Source organism: Stegostoma tigrinum, chromosome 22 (genome assembly GCF_030684315.1).
Source record: "Stegostoma tigrinum isolate sSteTig4 chromosome 22, sSteTig4.hap1, whole genome shotgun sequence".
Taxonomy (NCBI): domain Eukaryota; kingdom Metazoa; phylum Chordata; class Chondrichthyes; order Orectolobiformes; family Stegostomatidae; genus Stegostoma; species Stegostoma tigrinum.
This window is the reverse complement of record NC_081375.1, coordinates 26,904,142-26,924,750: the sequence shown is the minus strand read 5'-3', so window position 1 is coordinate 26,924,750 and position 20,609 is coordinate 26,904,142. Positions and strand designations below refer to the sequence as shown.

General features: G+C 39.4%; 1 protein-coding gene across 2 annotated transcripts in view; it reads right to left on the bottom strand.

Annotated features, from left to right (window-relative positions):
- Positions 1 to 20,609, bottom strand: part of abca5 (ATP-binding cassette, sub-family A (ABC1), member 5) — a 110,249-nt gene that overhangs the window by 52,754 nt on the left and 36,886 nt on the right. For both annotated transcript variants that reach the window (XM_048555449.2, XM_048555450.2), the window contains exons 7-12: positions 10,961 to 11,149; positions 9,371 to 9,518; positions 8,020 to 8,197; positions 6,056 to 6,114; positions 4,804 to 4,914; positions 1,286 to 1,461 (exon numbers count right to left, since the gene is read on the bottom strand). In XM_048555449.2, the coding sequence (XP_048411406.2) occupies positions 1,286 to 1,461; positions 4,804 to 4,914; positions 6,056 to 6,114; positions 8,020 to 8,197; positions 9,371 to 9,518; positions 10,961 to 11,149 (861 nt within the window). The remainder of the gene's footprint in view (positions 1 to 1,285; positions 1,462 to 4,803; positions 4,915 to 6,055; positions 6,115 to 8,019; positions 8,198 to 9,370; positions 9,519 to 10,960; positions 11,150 to 20,609) is intronic.

The following is a 20,609-nucleotide window of genomic DNA, read 5'->3' as shown; positions in this document are numbered from 1 at the left end:
TTAGGGAGGTGGGGTCAAGCTGGGCTGGTTTTGGGATGCAGTGGGAGAATTGTTTGGGTTAGGGAAAACACCCATTCGCTTGAAAAGCTCTTTTAGGTTCAGTTCAAATTTGCAGAAGTCATGTTTCAAGCTGTGTAAAACAGCCTTCCCTTAAAAAGGTTACCTCATTTAAAGTAAGGAGTTTAGTTTGAAAGCTCCCATCCAGAATTTGTTTCTGTAACATCCTGAAGAGGTTGTTTAAAGCTGAAAAAGTCTAAGTTCAGTTGTATGAAGACTCAAGGAGGACGCTGTCAGATTCTTGGGACTCAGAATTGAAGCACTAAAATTAAGCTCTATGTTTTGATAGAGAATGAAATTCTCTCTGATGCTTGAGTACTGTAGAGGGAGTGTTGTTGGGATTAATGGGATTGTATTTTATTGAAATTGTTAATTAGTGCCACGTGTAAAACGAAAATGGTAACAAAACATGTTCTATCAGATTGCAGCCTGGGATCCGATTTGTCCAGTACTAGCATTAGCTTGGATTATTTTAAGTTGCAACTTTCTAGAAATAAACCCTTGTGCTTAGATTGCTTCTGTCATGGTCTCTGCAACCTTTAGTGATTTGTACATTTGTATCCTCAAATCCTTTTGCACTGTCAACCTATTTTGGTTCTTGTTTTTCAAGTTATAAGATACTTCATTATTTTTCCTTACTGAAAAACAGTTCTTATACTTAACTGTAACACAAAAATTAAGGTTTATCTATGTTCTTCCTGCCTTAATCGATAAGTAGAAATGGGAGGATATCTGGAAATTACAACATTTTTAAAGACTTGAGATTTTTGATGTGATTGTAAAGATTGTACTCTGGTTCTGATATTTTTGGACTATGATCCTCAAAGTAGGGTCAACTTTTACATGAGGTATGTAAGAAATTATCTTTTGTTTTAAAGCCAAAAACTATTTGAGACTGACATTTGCAAAAGATTGACTTTCAAATGAATACATATGGTTTCTGTGCTGTTCTGAAACGGAATTTGTGATGTCATTATTGTAACGTCCGTTATTGTAACGTCATTAATGTAATTCATAAATGTTAGATTTGTGACTTTGACCAATACCTGACCATTTTTATTTTAATCAAGTACAAACAAAAATTATTTATTTGCTGATTAATTTCTTACATTTATATCCTCATGAATCAAACATAACAATTTAAAAACGCAAACTGCAAAGGAACAAACATCAAAATTGAATTAGGAAGTAGCATTAAAAAGGGTCTGTATGCTCTTCCCAGACTTACCTCTTTATCAATTTCCTGGGCTGTGATCCCTTTGATCATGGCAAGAATTTTCAAATGTTCCTTTACTGTAAGACTGTAAAATAGGACATCAAACTGTGGACAAACCCCCATCATCTTTCTGATCTGAATTATTTCATCCAATTCAGAAACTCTGTATCCATAAACTGTTGCACATCCTACAAGGCAGGAAGAAAAACTCACATTAAATCCTATTACTCATAGTCCTGATACAAGCAGCTTCCTAACATGTATGCAAATGAATAGTAATTCATATAAATTTTCACCTTCAGAATACTAGCATATTTTCATGTCATTCTGAAAAAATCTTATTATTCACAGAACAGAGTAGCATAGGTACGATACTCACTGAGTGAATTAGTATGACCATAAAAACACAACGAAGAGAGTTATACTACCATAATTCTACTCTAGCATGACGAACATATAAATAAATGAAAAATTATCAGGTTGATGATAGATTAGAATTTGCTAGTAATGCAGTCTTTTGCAAAGAATGTTGGTTGAATATTGCTCACTTGTAAGAATGACTTGATCTGGTTCCCACTTTTAGTCTAGTAAATTCAGCGTTGGAATTTTGACAAGCCATCTATAGAGACAGGCTTATCCAGCATTTGGGACATTGCTGGAAATTTGAGTATAGATAATTAAATTTGTATTAAATGTTTATCATTCTTTTTATTTTAAGGCTGGATTTCTATTTCATAATCTTTCTGATGGCTTCTAATAATAAGCTTCAAGGAAAAGAGCACTGTGGTATTTTCACTAGACTACTAAACCAGCAAGCTAGGCTAAATGCTCTGAAGAGATTGATTCAAATCTCACCACAGGCAAAATCTGAACTAAATTAATAAATCAGGAATTAAAAGCTAGTTTAATAAAAACCAGGCAACAATTGTTGAAAAATGCAGCTGGTTCATTAATGTCCTTTGGAAGGAAAATCTGTCATCCTTATCTGGCATGGTCTACATGTGACTCCAGACTCAGTGCTACGTGGTTGACTCTTATTAGCCCTCTGAAAGAGCCTAGGACACCACCGAGTTCAAAGGCAATTAGGGATAGCCAACAAATGTTGGCGCAGACTGCAATGATATTATCCCAGAAAAAGAAAACAACTTTGCAGATAGTTTGCATTCTAATCTATCTGATCCACTTTGCTAGTCTAATGAAAACATACTTAAATGTACAGGATTTCTATTCAAAGGAACTACAGATTTCAGAAACAAGTTGGCGATTATAAGAGGAGATGAAAGTTATTTTACAATGGGTTGGGTATACATGACAGAATGTATGATCTCCTTTTGCGTATAAAAATGGTATGTAGCAGTCAAAGGTACTGCAGCACTGCGTGGGGCTGTCCCAGAACATTGCATAACAAAGTTACATGCAAGAGTCAAAGCAGATTACCAGACCGGCAAAGGGTTATTGGAAGAGAAAGGTATGGGTTTCGCAGTTAAACAGTAATTGACACTGCTTGCTGAAGGCATGTATTGAGAATCAGCTCTTACTCACCAACAGAATTTTCTGCTTTATCAATTGCAACAAAATGTCTGGGCTGAAGTCCTACTCTAAGCACTGGCATCTAATCAACCAACTACCATCTTCTTATTTCAAAGTTAAATTCAAAATCCATCCACCTAGACTGCCCCAGGGAAAGAAGGTCCAAAACTGTCTCAATGTCTCAAGATTCAAACAGTTATGGAAAAAATCTTTCCCAGAGAAGCTTGAAATTTGCCTATTATAGTGAAAAAAAGACAACTGCATGGAGAATAATTACATAACCTTCAAATATTTAGTGTAATCCATTGTTCAAGAGGGTCCTGGCCCTACCTTTTGTAAGAAGCATCATTGGTTCAATGAAAGCAAGGAGATAATCCAGAAGTAACTGGACACAAATAAAACCTCAAAGATTTTGTAGGCTGAAAAGGCCTATATTGTTCTATACTCTACATTTACCTCAATGACAAGTCACCACTATCCAAGCTTGACGTCTGCAGAAGTAGCTACAGGACTGTCCAAGGCAAGGTCAGAGAGAGGCATGACAAGCAAAGACTGGTTAAAGATTCTATGATAATCCGGAACTTGTCTATGGGTCTCAATCTATTGGTCCATCACCAATCCTTGGTGCTGACAGGTCAATACTGCTTGCAGAAAATGCATAAATTCTAGTAATATTAGCAGTGTACTTTGACTGCAACCACTTTTATCAATTAGCCTTCATCCATCAATGAGAAAAGAAAAGGCAACAAGGTGTCACAGACCACACCAACAAACGTTCTCTTGATGACCAGCCATGCTGGTGGAAACAACAAATACTATCAAACGTCTATCAGGAAAAATCCACTACGTGAGCTGAGGTCAACAGGTTGGAGGTCAGAAATTGGGGAAGATACTCATAACTCTTCTGGTCTATTTTAGAACAAGGAGCCATCCAGAAAGAGTTCAAAGATATCTCCATTATCCACTTTTACAACTGGAAAGGAACTTGCCATTCTTGCAACTTTCACAGAATTATCTCCATCATTTCCATTACCAGCGAAACCTTCACCAAAATTCTGCTGAATTGCCTAGTGTAATATATCAACCAAGGTGCTCTGCCAGAGAATGAGTGCAGTTTCAGCAAAGATTGAAGAGCACCTGACATGCGGTCATTCAGATTCAGGAGAAAAGCTCAGAACAGAACATGTGTTGGCCTGGCCAACCTTTGATGGTGTCACCTGTGAGGGCCTATGGAAGGTACTAGAGAAATTTGGCTGCCCCATGAAATTCATTGCAATTGTTTAACAGTTTCATGAAGTCATGTTTGCACACGTCTTGAATGATGATGGGTCTCCTGACACATTCCTAATAATGCAGTTAAACAGAGCTGTATGCTAGTGTCAGCCCCTTTCAGCATGATTTATTCAGCTATGGTCTTCAATGCCTTCAATGTTGGTGATTGTGGTATCATAATCAGATATTGCATGGTTGTGAAGCTGATCAATCTGAGATGATTCCAAACACAAAACAAGATCACTGAAGATATGTGGCCTAATTTGTTAGTTGCAAATTCCTGGTTCTGAATGGACTTGCTCTTCAATGCATTCTGCAAGTTTGGCCTTACAATCAGTATGAAGAAAAATGCAGGAATGTATCAACCAGCTCCAGACAAGCCCCATCTCAGCCTAGGTTCCAGTTCACAACCAGAACTTCCTTTGTACAAACACATCAGTCTTTGGGCACAGATATCAAGTATGTTCCTAGCTTGGATGGAGGGGGATGTTGGTTGAGTTGAAAATAACATTTTCTGTGTAGCAAACAGAGGATAACCATATTTCTAATTAATATAACTCATACCATGCATTCTCACTGTGAAGACGGCACACTGCATTTTCAACTATATCAGCACTCTTAAGGTAGTTATTCAGCTTTTGTTAGCTTTAATATGTACGCAGATTCACTATGGTGTAAAACTATTTCTGATCTTGCTCTTTGTGTGGCATTAATGCTTTCCATCTTACCATCTGACAGAGGACACAGTCCAGAGAGAATGCTAATTAATGTTGTTTTCCCAGTTCCGCTGTGGCCCAGTAGTGCTGTGATCTGATTTTGATAAATATCAAATGACAAACCTGAAATAAAGTATATTAGACACATAAAACATTCTAAATTCATTTTTTTTTCTTTTTGATCCCTTAGGAAAAAGTCAAATTTATTTTTTCAGTCCTAATGAAACAGTTACCAACTATGAGGCCAAGGAAGGCCCTATCCATTCTGAACCAGGGCAGACAAGAAACACAAATACCATAGATCTGATTTCAAAGACTCATACAGTGCTAAAGGTCATCTGTCCATTGAACTTGTACATGCTCTTTGCAAGAAATATTTAAATGTTCCAACCTGCACCCTTTCCCCATATTTATTCAATTCCATTTTGAAATCTATTATTGAATTTGCAACCCCCAATCTTTCAGGCACAGAATTCCAAATCATAATGATGTGTGAAAAAAATTCTCTTCATCTCCCTTCTGATCTTCAATTGTCCTAATTTGCTGTGAGGTTCTTATGATGTCCCATCACAGATCATTAACAGCAAAAGCTATAGTATGGCCTGAGAGTAGATTCCCCATTATTGCCATGATAGTACATTCAAGGAGCCAATTGGACAGACTAGGGAGAAAATAGAAAATGCTGAAATAGAGGAAGCCTCAGTTTCAAAACTAAAGTTCTATTTATGTTTGTCAGCTGAACAGGAGCAAAAGGAGCTTTGAATTACAATGAATAGCCTGTGTCACATCACAGGAAACAGCTGTTCATAAACTTAACTCAAGGTAAAATATCTCAAAATGACATGGTACGTTACAGCTAAAAAGACACTTACTAACATCAAATAGTATTAAAAATCAGTCATTTAAAGAATATTAATAATTTACAGGCACAAAAAATAAACATAGCTATGTATAGCACAGAGTGGAGCTGGAGGAACACAGGAGGCCAAGCAGCATCAGAGTAGGAAAGTTGATGTTTTGGGTCTCCAACCAAAGCTTCAAGTTTCCTATTCCTCTGATGCTGCCTGGCCTGCTGTGGTCCTCCAGCTCAACACGGTATCTCCGACTCCAGCATCAGTAGTTTTTACTATCTCCGAACATATGTTGGTAATCATTGACAAGGCACAGCAGTTCCTAATTTTTGAATTAAGCAATATTATCTGCCATTGCTCAGGTACAAAAACTAATAATGAACCCCGGCAAAAAGGTTACCAGAGACACAAACCTTTCAGTGCTTCCACTTTTTTCTCTTTTCCTTTATATAACTTGTGAACACATTTTAACCTGAAAAAGAACCACATAGTCATTGAGGACTGCACTTATTACTAAACAATGGTTATTTAATAAATAGATACTACACCAAAAAGAAGTAATTTCAGATTACAAAAAGAATTTTCTTAGCCATTATTCTCTCCCATTCCGGTTAAAAGCCAAAGAAAACGGAAAAAAATTGGAATGACTGACTCACATATTTGTTGAAGACAAAATCTTAACAATACCGTTCAGTATTTCTAACAATGGAATTCTTTTGTAGTTAGTATACATGGAAAAATTGGGGTACAATAAAGGCAGCGCTTTCACATGAAAATAAGGAAGACTTCTGGAATTTTGAAGCCAAGTCTAGATGAAAAGAAGTCCCTGATTTGTGTGTTAGGAAAGTCGTCAATTAATTAAATTTTCAAAGAATGGGCAGCACTGACATAGGCTGTTCAAATCAACTTGCGCATGCCAATGTTTATATTCAGTGGCAGCTACTTCTCACTTTTTATTCAACTCCATTAGCAAATCTTTTAGTACTCTCTCATAACTAGCTCCTGAGTGCATTCATGTTATTCACCTGAACAACTCCTTCTAACCACACTCTGGATAAAGAGGTTTCTTGTGAAACTAAAGATGATTTAAGATCGTTATTAACTTCCCTTGCCTCAGTTCAAGATGGTCTTGTTGCTTTACCTTGATTAGCCGAGGTATAGAAGCTTTGTTCTACATTCTGATCAAATTGTAAATGGGGTAAATATAAATAAATAAGGTAAAGGATAAAGTGTGAATATCATATCGTCAATGACAATACATACAGAATATCCATTATGCCTTTGAAATTGACATGTCTTCATTCACAGGCATTTGAACTAAGACAAGTAATGAATATCTATCTTGCACCTTAATACAATTCAGTCTCTTTGACAACTGTTTATGAAATATACAAGAATTTTCCAATGTTTGTATACAGCCATCACATTGTGAAGGTCATTTGTTTAATTCAGAAACTTTGTCTTATAATAAATGGCCTAAGGAATGCATTCTTGAAAAGACACTTTACCCCTTTGTGGGCTGATCTTCAATTATTTAAGAATTTCAATGACCGGAAACTAGTTGTGTATTACTTTACTTGTAAATCTATTCCTTTCGGTCTGCATACAATGACAGTTATCACCTTTTGGAGCAGATAGGAAATTGTACTGGACATCTCAGAATCCCTACAGTGTGGAAACAGGCCATTCAGCCCAACAGGACCACACTGACTCTCCAAAGAGCATCCCACCTAGACTCACCCACCTACCCCATCCCTATAGCCTCACATTTCCTATGGGTAATCCACCTAACTTACACATTCCTTGGGCACAGTAGACAATTTAGCATGGCCAATCCACCTGACCTGCACATCTTTAAACTTTGGGAGGAAACCCACGCAGACATTGGGAAAATGTACAAACTCCACACAGATCTTTGCCTGAGGCTGGAACTGAACCCAGGTCCCTGGTGCTGTGAGGCAGCAGTGCTAATCGACGAGCCACAGTTAAGGGACAATTGCATAGAACACTATCATACTTACAGCTGGTGCATTATAATTTACATCATATAATTTATATCATTTTGCATATTACTGCATGAGGACCTTTCTGTAGTTCAATTTGTGGCACCCAGGCCTACCTGTGTATTATTTTACTAGGTCAACAAATCTTCCCTGTGTAACAGTGTAACTCACGAGCCAAAGAACATTACTTCATAACAGATTTTAACATCTACTTAAACCTCAAAGAACAGCATAGTCACCTACTTAGCATAGTTAGTGGCCATCAGTTCTGCCACAGTTACATTAGAATTCAGCAAGTCCATCAGTTAAAATGGCAAGATCTTCTACACCAGGTCAGACTTCAAACTGAGGTTACTTCTGGATGCTGTTCATACCTGATTGCTTCTTTTCCTTTAAGTTCAGTAGGCACTGCTTCCACCACCTCACTAAATGCAGGTCCAAGGCCAAATTCAATTTCGCTAATTGAATCAATGTGATTATAATGTTTCTGTTTATGGAACCAATATGACGGTTTAAGGAAGTAGAAAAAAGGTTGACGTTGCCCAAATTCACCTAAATATACAAAGGAAGGAAACTTATGATAAAAACATGCTGAATGAGAAATAATAAATACTAATATGTTATAAAATTTCTTCATTACTGAAACTAAGATCAAACAACTACATATATTTATTAAAATCACTTATCACACATTGAGCACAGCAGCAATGAAAGAGTTATCTTGGACCAACAGGGAGAAAGAGCAGTTCTAGACATTATATTTCTAATGCAACAGAGAAAGTTAAAGATGATTTTGGAATCAAACAACTTAATTCTATGCAACCTACCCTCATCAGAACACACAACGATACTGAGCTTACCTCAGTAAATAAAACTTGCAAAGGTACAACAAAGGGGCAAACAAATAAGTAAAACTTTAATTTACTTTGCTATCCTTAAATAGAAATATAAATTTTCTCTTGCATTCAGCACAGAACTCAAAACAAAATGCTCTGTGTAATGCAATTTTGGTTGTAACTCTCCATGGTTTTGCATTGCAGTGTTTGCAAAGATTGTATAAAGCACAATAAGATATGAAGCATAATACTTATACCATATTCCATTTCTACATTTCCAATATGTTCCCCCTGGATATTATCCTCTGTATATAACAACAGTAGATATTTAAGTGCTTTAAGTATGATGCTTCAGTACATTTGCAAATATGGTTATACTGTTCAAATAACATTTAATTGATAGTAATGCTCCTGTTTAAATGAACAATGATCATTTAAATAATGTAACACACAGAAATATTTAAAAACACAGGAAATAAATTCCACTTCAGCTTTCAAAACAAGTATGATTCAAAAGAAATACTGCATGTAACAAGTCTTTTAAAAAATTCAGACATAATCTGAAGAATTCAAGTTGACCAAAGGTCCAGCCCAACACACACGGAAAATCTATTTTTCTCATCAACAAAGAGCTGATTGATTGAGTACTGAATACATCCAATAATTCTCTTTAAACAATGACCAATTAAATTCTCTTTTTGTAGGGTGTTTTACACTTATACAACTGGCAAAGGTCTTAGAAAATTATGGCTCAAGCACTAATTTACCAATCTGTGTTGTTATTTCAATTCAGTTATCAAATTGCACCTAGCAATTCCTACTGGCAAATTAAATAGCTTCTTGTGCATCTAAAAGATGAAATCACTGCTTTATTTGCATATTTACATACCTGGGAGAACTTGGTCAAGATATACAGCAATAAGCAAATACAGGACACTGTCCAGGACCAACATGAAAAGAGGTATGTATAAAGGGAAAGGGCTTGCTGACAGATTCGAGGGCTGAGCGCCATCACCAACAGCTTCAAGAAGCACAACCTAACAAAAACAAAGAGCTTCAATCAAAATACCATCCAGCAAGAAACAAGTCCAAGTGCGTGACATACAATCTGAATTATAGTTGACAGACAAATAACCAAATTTACGACAGTTCATCAACAGATTTCAGGGTGGTGGGAAAAAGAGGAGAGAAGAACATTTCCACTGACAGCAACCAATAGTGCAGTAATAGAATTTATATTGTTACAGCTGCCAGTCTAACTACTCAAACTTCAAATGTCAGAAATAATTTAGCTAAGATTATTAGTTCTAGCAGATTGTAAATTTCAAAACACAGGGCATTGCAATTCAAGGATGAGAAAAACCAATTAAACCATTCAGCTCCAGAACGAAATTATGGGGAAATCATGGATGGGTAGTTATAATGTACACAGGTTAAATTATTATTCATATTATACTTACTTACAACTAAACAAGGATGCATTTCAGTGATTTTCATGGGTCCGAGGTACAAGCTTCGTTAGAGTAACAGGCACATTTGTTTCATTAAATATTATGCCTGTACAATGTGTCCGCATAGTGATAGAGGCATTTGTAGAAACAATTCCCAAAAGGTCAAAATTACCAAACTCAGTTTCCTATCTCGCACACAGCAATAAAGTAATTAACTGTTTTGATGTGGATAAAACTAGTTTTGACCACAAATAGTTAAAGCCAAATAGCAGGGTAGAATCAGCTAAAAGTAAACAAGAAGGAAAAAAACCTCCCCCACCTTTGTGTTCCTAGTTCTCCAAAAGCTTCTCTGTAGTCAGAGTATTAAAGTGAAACTGGGAACTGACTGCATGCCAGGACAAACAGTCAAGTAAACAACGTAAATGATCAAATTCTACTGAATATGGAAATTCAGTTAAGCAAAAATAACACAACCACTCATGGTGTATAAACTAGTAAAGTGCATTCTGTATTACTGAGGTTGACGTTTTACAATGTAGGATTATATCATATGATAGCTTTGAAATTAGTGTGTGCAAATTATTTAATGTTTGGCAACAGTTTGTTAGCCTCATTGTTAATTGTGCAAAAACTCCAGCCTAATATTTTTTAAAAAGCAGAAAAGTAGCTGAAAGTGAAAGAACTGGGTGTGTAAATTGGGCATGCAATCAGTTTAAGGACTTTAACAAAATATCATTCAGTACAGCACTAAATATAAAAACAGAAGAATTATTAGGTTTATATTCTGCTTTTAACCAGGCTCCTTCTTGGTGAATGTGACGCCTTAAGTGAGAAACACCAACACCAACAGCAATGTGAGATAAAAGCCATGTTTAGCCTCGCCTCATTTAAATTTTTTAAATCCAACTCATGTTGAAGACAACAGGAATGATGCAATGGCTAGTGAGTCAGGTGTGGAAAATTTTGGTCAATAAATATTGAGATAAACCACATTTACCCAACAAAATTAGTTCCCTGCATCTGAATACCTGTGCAATTCCAATGGCTAAGGCACTAGGGGAGAATACACATAGTCCCCACACAGCAGATACTGGAAAATCTCTGACCAGAATTGTAGGAAGGCTAAACAATCCAAAACCCATCAGCATTAAGGATCCAACCAAACCAGCAATCTTCTGATTCTTAAAAAGTGGAGTCAACAGAAATGAAAACGGGATCTGTAAAAGTAAAGATTTCAAAGTTATAGTCCATTTCGGCTTAAGTTTCTCTTGCTGAAGTATAACATTCTCAATATATTACATTTATGAACAAATAAATCATAGCATAAAAAACTGCTAATTGACTAATCAAGTCCACCCCTTCCAAAGGTGTTTAAAAGTTAAATTTCTTGTGTAGCTCTTAACCTAGACTGATTACATCCAAGCATAGTAAAACAAACTAGTAAATACAGACATCAGATACATGTTTACTCATTTATTTAAAAAATTACAGTGGACTGATCAGAGTACAACCCATACGATTCTCATTTTTAAGTAGGGAGCAAGAGCAAGCCAAAGGGAGTAAAACCTGTCAGCATCACACCAGCAGTAGAAAACAAAATGGAGTAATTAATGAAAGAAGTAATAGTGGACAGCAAAAGTAACAGCAACTACACCACGTAAGAGGAGTCAATAAGAATTTCAAAAGGGCAAACCATGTTTGACCAATACGATTCAACTTTCTGAAGAATGATAAACACTTTAGTGTTTATGAAAAAGACAAATTTTATCAAAGCTTTTATCCTGCATTCATCAGGACAGTTCACAAGAATACCACTGTAAAGGGAAAACAGCATTTATACCATATGAATAGAGAGTGATGATTGGCTGGCAAGCTGCCTTTGATAAATGGATGTGTTGATGGCTGACAGTTAACTGCCAAGTCTTGTTTAAATTTTAAGCCAGGCAGATTGACTCTGATTGGTCAAGGTACTGTCCTGAGCAAAGATCTTTTGTTGAAAACAGTTAGTGTATGTCCATGTTTTTCCATCTACAAAGAATAAGGTCCCATGCATAAATATTTAGCTGCCAGGACACACAAGTGCAATGCAGTGTGAGTTTGACTGACAATCTTAAATTGGTTGTGAACATAATTTTTTTGCATACTCAAGATTATTTAGCAAATGTTACCCAAATGCCAAAGTCATTAGTTGAACACTTGTGCTTTAAGTTTTACAAACACAGACAGGTTGGATAGTTTGACAGTACTTTTTTTTTTACAAACAGCCAAATGGATATGCTGTGATATATTCTGTCAGACTCTTTTAGGGTATGATTTACATGCCTAGCATCATTCTAGCGATGAGATTCATATACCATATTATTCATTTATTTGATAGGCAGAATGCCTTTTTGGCTTGACAACAGCATCCAATTAGTGGCGAACATCTCTCACTGTTCCAGCTTAGTCCCAGTGCATAAGAGCTAGCTTCACCTGCACTCAAACCTTTGAGATACTTTACCTTTCCAAGGTAACCAGAAGTAAAATGGGCATTGATGTCCCATTTTAGAAGCAGTGGTATAGTACATTTAACATACAGCAAACTTCTTTATAAACCGGCACCTACGAGGCCAGGCGTGTGCCGATTGATCAAATATTCAGGTTTATCAAGAGGTCCACACAATCAATGTAAGTCATGATAGAACAAAGTACAAAGAAAATTACAGCACATGAACAGGCCCTTCGGCCCTCCAAGCCTGTGCTGATCCAGATCCTCTATCTAAACCTGTCAACTATTTTCCAAGGATCTGTATCCCTCTGCTCCCTGCCTGTCTAGATACATCTTCAATGATGCTATCATGCCCATCTCTACCACCTCCGCTGGCAACATGTTCTAGGCACCCACCACCCTCCGCGTGAAGAATTTCCCACACATATCTCCCTTAAAAGCTCGCTATCCACCCTGTCTATACCGCTCTTGATTTTGTCGACCTCAATCAGGTCCCCCTTCAACCTCCATCTTTTTAATGTAAATAATTCTAACCTACTCAACCTTTCTTCATAACTAGTGCCCTCCATACCAGGCAACATCCTGGTGAATCTCCTCTGCACCCTCTCCAAAGCATCCACATCCTTTTTGGTAATGTGGCAATCAGAACGTACGCTGTATTCCAAATGTGGTTGAACCAAAGTCCTATACAACTGTAACATGACCTGCCAACTCTTGTACTCAATATCCCATCTGCTGAATGAAAGCATGCCATATGCCTTCTTGACGACTCTACCCACCTGCATTGACACATTCAGGGTACAATGGACCTGAACCCCCAGATCTCTCGGTGTATCAATTTTCCCCAGGGCCTTTCCCTTTACCGTATAGTTCGCTCTTGAATTGGTTCTTCCAAAATGCATCACATTGCATTTGCCTGGATTGAACTCCATCTGCCATTTTTCCGCCCAACTCTCCAATCTATCTGTATTCTGCTGCATTCTCTGACTGTCCCCTTCACTATCTGCTACTCCATCAATCTTTATGTCATCTGCAAACTTGCTGATCAGGCCATCTATACCTTCCTCCAGATCATTTAAGTATACCACAAACAAAAGTGGTCCCAACACGGATCCCTGTGGAACACCACTGGTCACAGTTCTCCATTTGGAGAAACTCCCTTCCACTATAACTCTGTCTCCTGTTGCCCAGCCAGCTCTCTATCCATCTAGCTAGTACACCCTGGACCCCATGCGACCTCACTTTCTCCATCAGCCTGCCATAGGGAGCCTTATCAAATGTCTTATTGAAGTCCATGTATATGACATCTACAGCCCTTCCTTCATCTATCAACTTTGTCACTTCCCCAAAGAATTCTATCAAGTTGGTAAGACATGACTTTCCCTGCACAAAACCACGCTGCCTATCACTGATATGCCTATTTTCTTCCAAATGTAAGTAGATCCTATCCATCGGTATCTTCTCCAGCAGCTTCCCCATCACTGACATCAGGCTCACTGGTCTATAATTTCCTGGATTATCCTTGCTACCCTTCTTAAGCAAGGGGACATCAGTAGCAATTCTCCAGTCCTCCAGGACCTCACCCGTGCTCAAGGAGGCTGCAAAGATATCTGTTAAGGCTCTAGCTATTTCCTCTCTTGCTTTCCTCAGTAACCTGGGATAGATTCCATCCGGACCTGGGGACTTGTCCACCCTAATGCCTTTTAGAGTACACTTCCCTCCTCCTTATGCTGACTTGTCAGAGAGTAATCAAACATCTATCCCTAACCTCAACATCCATCATGTCCCTCTCCTCAGTGAATACCAACGCAAAGTACTCATCAAGAATCTCACTCAATAATAATACAGTAAACTTCAGTATTTCAGATATATAATTTTTCTCAGTTTATCAAGAGTGACTGTTTAAACCATGTTTACCGTACTTGGATTTTCAAATTGACAAGGTAACAGAGGGTTGATCCAGGAAATCTTGCTGCTGTGGTGTAATTGGACTTCCAAAAGCCATCTGATACAGTGCTGTAGAGCAGACCTTTGTGCAAAATTATAGCTCATGGAATAAAAGAGGTAGCAGTAACATGGATATGAAATTGGCCGAGTGACAGGAAACAGAAAATACTGGTTAACGAATTTTACATCAGCTTGGAGGAAGGCTTGTATTGGGGTCAGCGTTGGGGCCCCGATATATAGTGCAGGTTATGTTGGATTGAAATGACTATTTCTGTGCTGTAAATTCAATGAACTCGTACGTCAAATTCCCATCTTGTTAGAATGCCACCCTGTAGATATTTAAAAATTTGCAGGTAACTAACATAGGGCTCTGCCAATATTTAAAAATGATGTGGACATGCAGGTGTTGGACTGGGGTGAACAAGGTCAGAAGTCAGACAACACTAGTCCACAGGTTTACTTGAAATCACTGGACTTCACCTGAGAAAGGCACAAAGCTCTGAAAGCTTGTGATTTCAAATAAACCTATAGACTATAAGCTGTGAGCCTTCTGACAATATTTTTCAAAAAAGAGAGGTATCAATCAGCGGTTGTTGTAGTCTTTTTATTCTATCGCAGCAGTATTACTTAGAAAGTAAAATTCTAAGGAACCTAAATGAATTTGCATCTTGTAAACAATCAGCACAGAAAAGCATCTACTTGTAATATTCAATGAAGCTCTTCTCATCACCTGTGAAAAATAATTAGTTAATAACAGCATATAAAAAAAAGTGATGCCGAGATAGTAGGAACTGCCGATGCTGGAGAATCTGAGATAACGAGGTGTAGAGCTGGATGAACACAGCAGGCCAAGCAGCATCAGAGGAGCAGGAAAGCTTCGGGTCTGGACCCTTCTTTGAAGTTTTTTGAAGAAGGGTCCAGGCCTGAAACGTCAGCTTTCCTGCTCCTCTGATACTGCTTGGCCTGCTATGTTCATCCAGCTCTACACCTTGTCATCCAAATTTTAAAAAAATTGCTGGGAATCGTAAAACAAATAAAGTAAGATCGATGATAAACAACAGTACTTGAAGAGGCAGTTAATTTAATAAAAGACTAATGGAATTAAAGCTCCAAGACCCATTCTGGTTTAGATCTGTGCCCTTGCTGACATTCTTTGCCTCATATGTAGTCCACCTATTTGTCTGCTACCTAGTCTTGAATGAGCTGTGATTTCTTTCAGTTAAGCATTGGGAAAATCAAAGTCACCATCTCCAGCTGCCACAAATTCCTTATCCATGCAATTGGTTTTATCCCTTTGCTACTGTTAGTGTGTTTTGGTAGACAGACTTTTGAAGAAATGGAGAAAAACTATCAGTGTAGATGTGATTTTGGGAACTAGCGACAAAAGCAGGAAGGCAAAGGGTACAGGACCAGTGATCAAAGCAAGAGACAGTAGTTCATGGTTGTAACACTAAGAGGTGCAGAAAACGTCTGGTTAGGCCTTGGAGAAATTTGAGAATGAGCATGAATCCAATAAAACTAATTCACTTTGTGCAAAGGAATCACTGGAGACACAGACACAGTTTATAGCAGAATTGAACGCTGCATAATTGAGGCCACAGAATTTTGGATGACAAAGGATGGATACAAAAAGGTGAAAACATGCACTCAAAATCAAAGAAACACACAATAGCTGCAAGGATAATGGTGTAAGGTTATCAGTTAAATTCAGCTGGCATAGGCACGGTGGACCAAAATGGAATCATTCTTGTGTTGCATGTGAAACATAGAAGCATAGTATTGAAAATCAAATGAAAATTTTCTCTACCGAAATTGGATACAACAATGTTTCAGTTTAGAGGACGTACAAAGTGAAAATTGCTCATTGGTTTTCAATACAAACCAACTGAGCAAATCTAGATGGAGTAAGACACTCATGAAAAATAACAGTGACGTTTTCATAGCCGAGAATTGCAACAAATGAAACTGGTTCTCTTTTGTATCCAGTATCCATAAAACACAAGAACTAGTGACTTTCCAGTACAGTAAGCAATTAGAGTGATCTGTTTACACCATTTTATAATTATCAGCCACACACTGTACACAACAATTGTATCACAATTTAATTAATGTACAACACATAGGATATCAAGTTCTGAAAGTTGTATTTTCCCATACATGTCTACATATCAATGCTGGGGAATTGCACAGAGGGCTTCAGCAGTGGCAGAACAGCTGGGTGAGCCTATCATCATTCACCCAGGCTACACATCATTTCACATGTTGCAAGGCAAAAACAAGCCTTCACAATGTGTTGTTGGTGCAATTCCAAAGCAGAGTCTGAAAAAGAGAAGTTAGCTCCCACTTTGCCAACAGAGACCTGGAGGTCCTGACAGACAGTGTTGCAGAAGAGGATCATCCTCTTCCCCAGGAGTGCCAGAGGGAACCACAGCATCAAACTCTATCTAACACAGCCACTCAATGAAGTGCAGTGTCCACGATCTCTACATGTTGCATATACTCTGCACTCTGCAAGAAGTGCCACCATCTTCTCTCCCGATGTCTTATGCTCAATCTAACTCTCCTACTGTACCCACTTATAACCAAGGTTCATGGACTGCCATTTTCAGTTTTTCAGGTATCAAGTCCTACTCAATGGCTCTCACCCACCCCACCTTCCAAATCACTAATCCTCCTGCCCTCTTTATACCTAATCCCTCGGACAGGACACCTTTCCTGCACATATAACAACACTAACAGCTTTTCAAGCCATCTTCATCCCATTCAGTCCCACTCTTTGTCTCTCTGCAGGAGAAATCTGGCCACAATAGGGTGAAGAAGGATAGAACATGTGGTCTGATGGCTGACATTTAGCTCCTCATCTCACATGAAGAAAGAATCCTTGAGTTTATAGGAAAGGATAGAGACCACTCACTGTGGTTATACTGAGACTCCGTATCCCAGCAACCAAGTAACATTCATTGGGATGTACTGCAGTGCTTCTCTTTACCACTACTGTGAATGTATTCTTAGCATGCTCAAGTTTCTACCCTTATTGAGCAACTCATTCCTTCACTTATCTCCTGCAGGAACCCAAGGCATCCAAACAGCTTTCTCCCATAAGAGACCAGACCCTCTTGTCACTTGTTCCTCCTCCACAATTGATGGAGAAGCCACTGACCCCTCAGAGGAAGCAGCAGCAGCCAGGCTGTCGCCTTCACCTTCACACAAGCTCAGATGCTTTCACTGTAGTGACTACGTTTTTAACTAGATTAGACTCAGAAGCCCATTCCATTTCCACAGGACGAGGGGTAAAACACCCCAGATTACTGGCAGTCAAAGCCCTGTCAGAAACCACATACCTGTTCAACTCCATCCAAGAGAGAACGCATGGTGTCAGAAATTCGTAACTTCATAAAAATACACACACACACAGAAGCTGCAGTTAAGTGTATTAGAAATACTTCGTAAATGGGTTGAAAGTTGGAAGAGTCTGGCAACACTATTTATACTGTTCTGAGTAAGGGTCACCAGACGCAAAACATTAAGTCTGATTTCTCTTCACAGATGCTGCCAGAACTGCTGAGATTTTCCAGCAATTTCTGTTTTTGTCACTATTTGTACTGTGTTAGCTCTAGCATGAAATGTTACTGGCTGTCTCCATGATAGGCAGGTAGCTGCCATGGAAATCTAGTTTGCAAGTTCTACTTCAGCAGATGACAGTTCTATGACAGTGTACCAGGACATCCTCAGTCTGTTAGAGAGATGCATCTCACTCATTTGGAGGAAATAACAATGAAGACAATAAACTCTGGGCTTCTGGTGCCTTCCCTGCATCTTGAGAACCACCAGATTGAGCTTCTTATTGGGACTGTTTGGCAGCAACTGGAGTTTTATGATCGGATTCCCTACAGTGTGGAAACAGGCCCTCCGGCCCAACAAGTCCACACTGCCCCTCGGAGCATTCCACCCTGACCCATCCCCCTATAACCTGCACACCACTGAACACTACGGGCGATTCTTAGCATAGCCGATCCACCTAGCCTGCACAGCTTTGGACTGTGGGAGGAAACCAGAGCACCCAGAGGAAACCCACGCAGACACGGGGAGAATGTGCAAACTCCGCACAGACAGTTACCCGAGGCTGGAATCGAACCCGGGTCCCTGGCGCTGAGAGGCTGCAGTGCTAACCGCTGAGCCACTGTGCCACCCCTATATGCCTAATGCCTTTGTTCCTCCTCAATTTCACTGTGCCTCATTGAGTAGCAGCTACAGAAATGATATGACCTGCTGTGCCCAGATCTGTTGGGGACAGTTTAAATGAGTCTTAAAGGGCATTATCAAATTTTTTAAAAAAGCCCTTTAGCAATGTCAACAGTCAGCAGTCATAGGACGCACAAATCAGAGTTCACCGCAGTTTTCAATAAGTGGAATAGAGAGACCTACAACAAGGTTGGTCATGGGATGCCTCTGTATAGAGCACTGACATAGCTGATCTTTCTCAGAAGAAGCAAAAGAAAGTTTCTTTTTTAGAACTTATTCAGATGTGTGCAACACAAGTCAGGTCATGCAAATATAGTAAGAGATCTTAAGTGTGGTGGGACTACTGAAATCTTTTCTGACCAACCTTCTACATTACCCAAGAAAGGCAGCATTGCATATTAAAACATGTTGTGAAATATTAGTTCAATGCAAGAAGAAAGCAGCTCTGACCTTGTGCAACTTATGATCTTCGACTCTGTTTGGAAAATATTAACTGCAAGCGATACTTTAAAGGACTCAAAGATAATGAAATGTGAGGCTGGTTGAACACAGCAGGCCCAGCAGCATCTCAGGAGCACAAAAGCTGACGTTTCGGGCCTAGACCCTTCATCAGAGGGGGATGGGGTGAGGGTTCTGGAATAAATAGGGAGAGAGGGGGAGGCGGACTGAAGATGGAGAGAAAAGAAAATAGGTGGAGAGGAGAGTATAGGTGGGGAGGTAGGGAGGGGATAGGTCAGTCCAGGGAAGACGGACAGGTCAAGGAGGTGGGATGAGGTTAGTAGGTAGGAGATGGAGGTGCGGCTTGGGGTGGGACGAAGGGATGGGTGAGAGGAAGAACATCTGCCAACGTGGTATGCTGCATCCACTGTACCCGGTGTGGCTTCCTCTACATTGGGGAAACCAAGCGGAGGCTTGGGGACCGCTTTGCAGAACACCTCCGCTCGGTTTGCAATAAACAACTGCACCTCCCAATCGCAAACCATTTCCACTTCCCCTCCCATTCTTTAGATGTCATGTCCATCATGGGCCTCCTGCAGTACCACAATGATGCCACCCAAAGGTTGCAGGAACAGCAACTCATATTCCGCTTGGGAACCCTGCAGCCCAATGGTATCAATGTGGACTTCACCAGCTTCAAAATCTCCCATTCCCCCACCGCATCCCAAAACCAGCCCAGTTCGTTTCCTCCCCCCACTGCACCACACAACCAGCCCAGCTCTTCCCTTCCACCCACTGAATCCCAAAACCAGTCCAACCTGTCTCTGCCTCCCTAACCTGTTCTTCCTCTCACCCATCCCTTCCTCCCACCCCAAGCCGCACCTCCATCTCCTACCTACTAACCTCATCCCACCTCCTTGACCTGTCCGTCTTCCCTGGACTGACCTAGCCCCTCCCTACCTCCCCACAAATACTCTCCTCTCCACCTATCTTCTTTTCTCTCCATCTTCCGTCCGCCTCCCCCTCTCTCCCTATTTATTCCAGAACCCTCACCCCATCGCCCTCTCTGATGAAGGGTCTAGGCCCGAAACGTCAGCTTTTGTGCTCCTGAGATGCTGCTTGGCCTGCTGTGTTCATCCAGCCTCACATTTTATTATCTTGGATTCTCCAGCATCTGCAGTTCCCATTATCACTTTAAAGGAATCACTTCTGTTTCACAGAGATTGGTAGGGTTAATTTGTAATGATCAATGGCATGACTGGGACTGCTGGTGATCAGGATTTGTAATCTACATAGCTGATTCCTGGATAATATACACATGCAACATTTGTGATTGCAGATTTCTTTAGTCTGGAATTGGTTAATGCCTGATTAATGCAATTGGCCCTTGAAGAGACTCACATTGCCCTTAAGTGGAACCCATTCTCACAGACAACTAGGCTTTTTCCACATACACATGCTGGCAACCATTCACGACTTTCATTGCACAGTCGAGAACTGGATAGAGATGGAGGCTTTATGTATTGTGGTAAGAAACTAAATAGTGTGCTCCCCCAGTTATT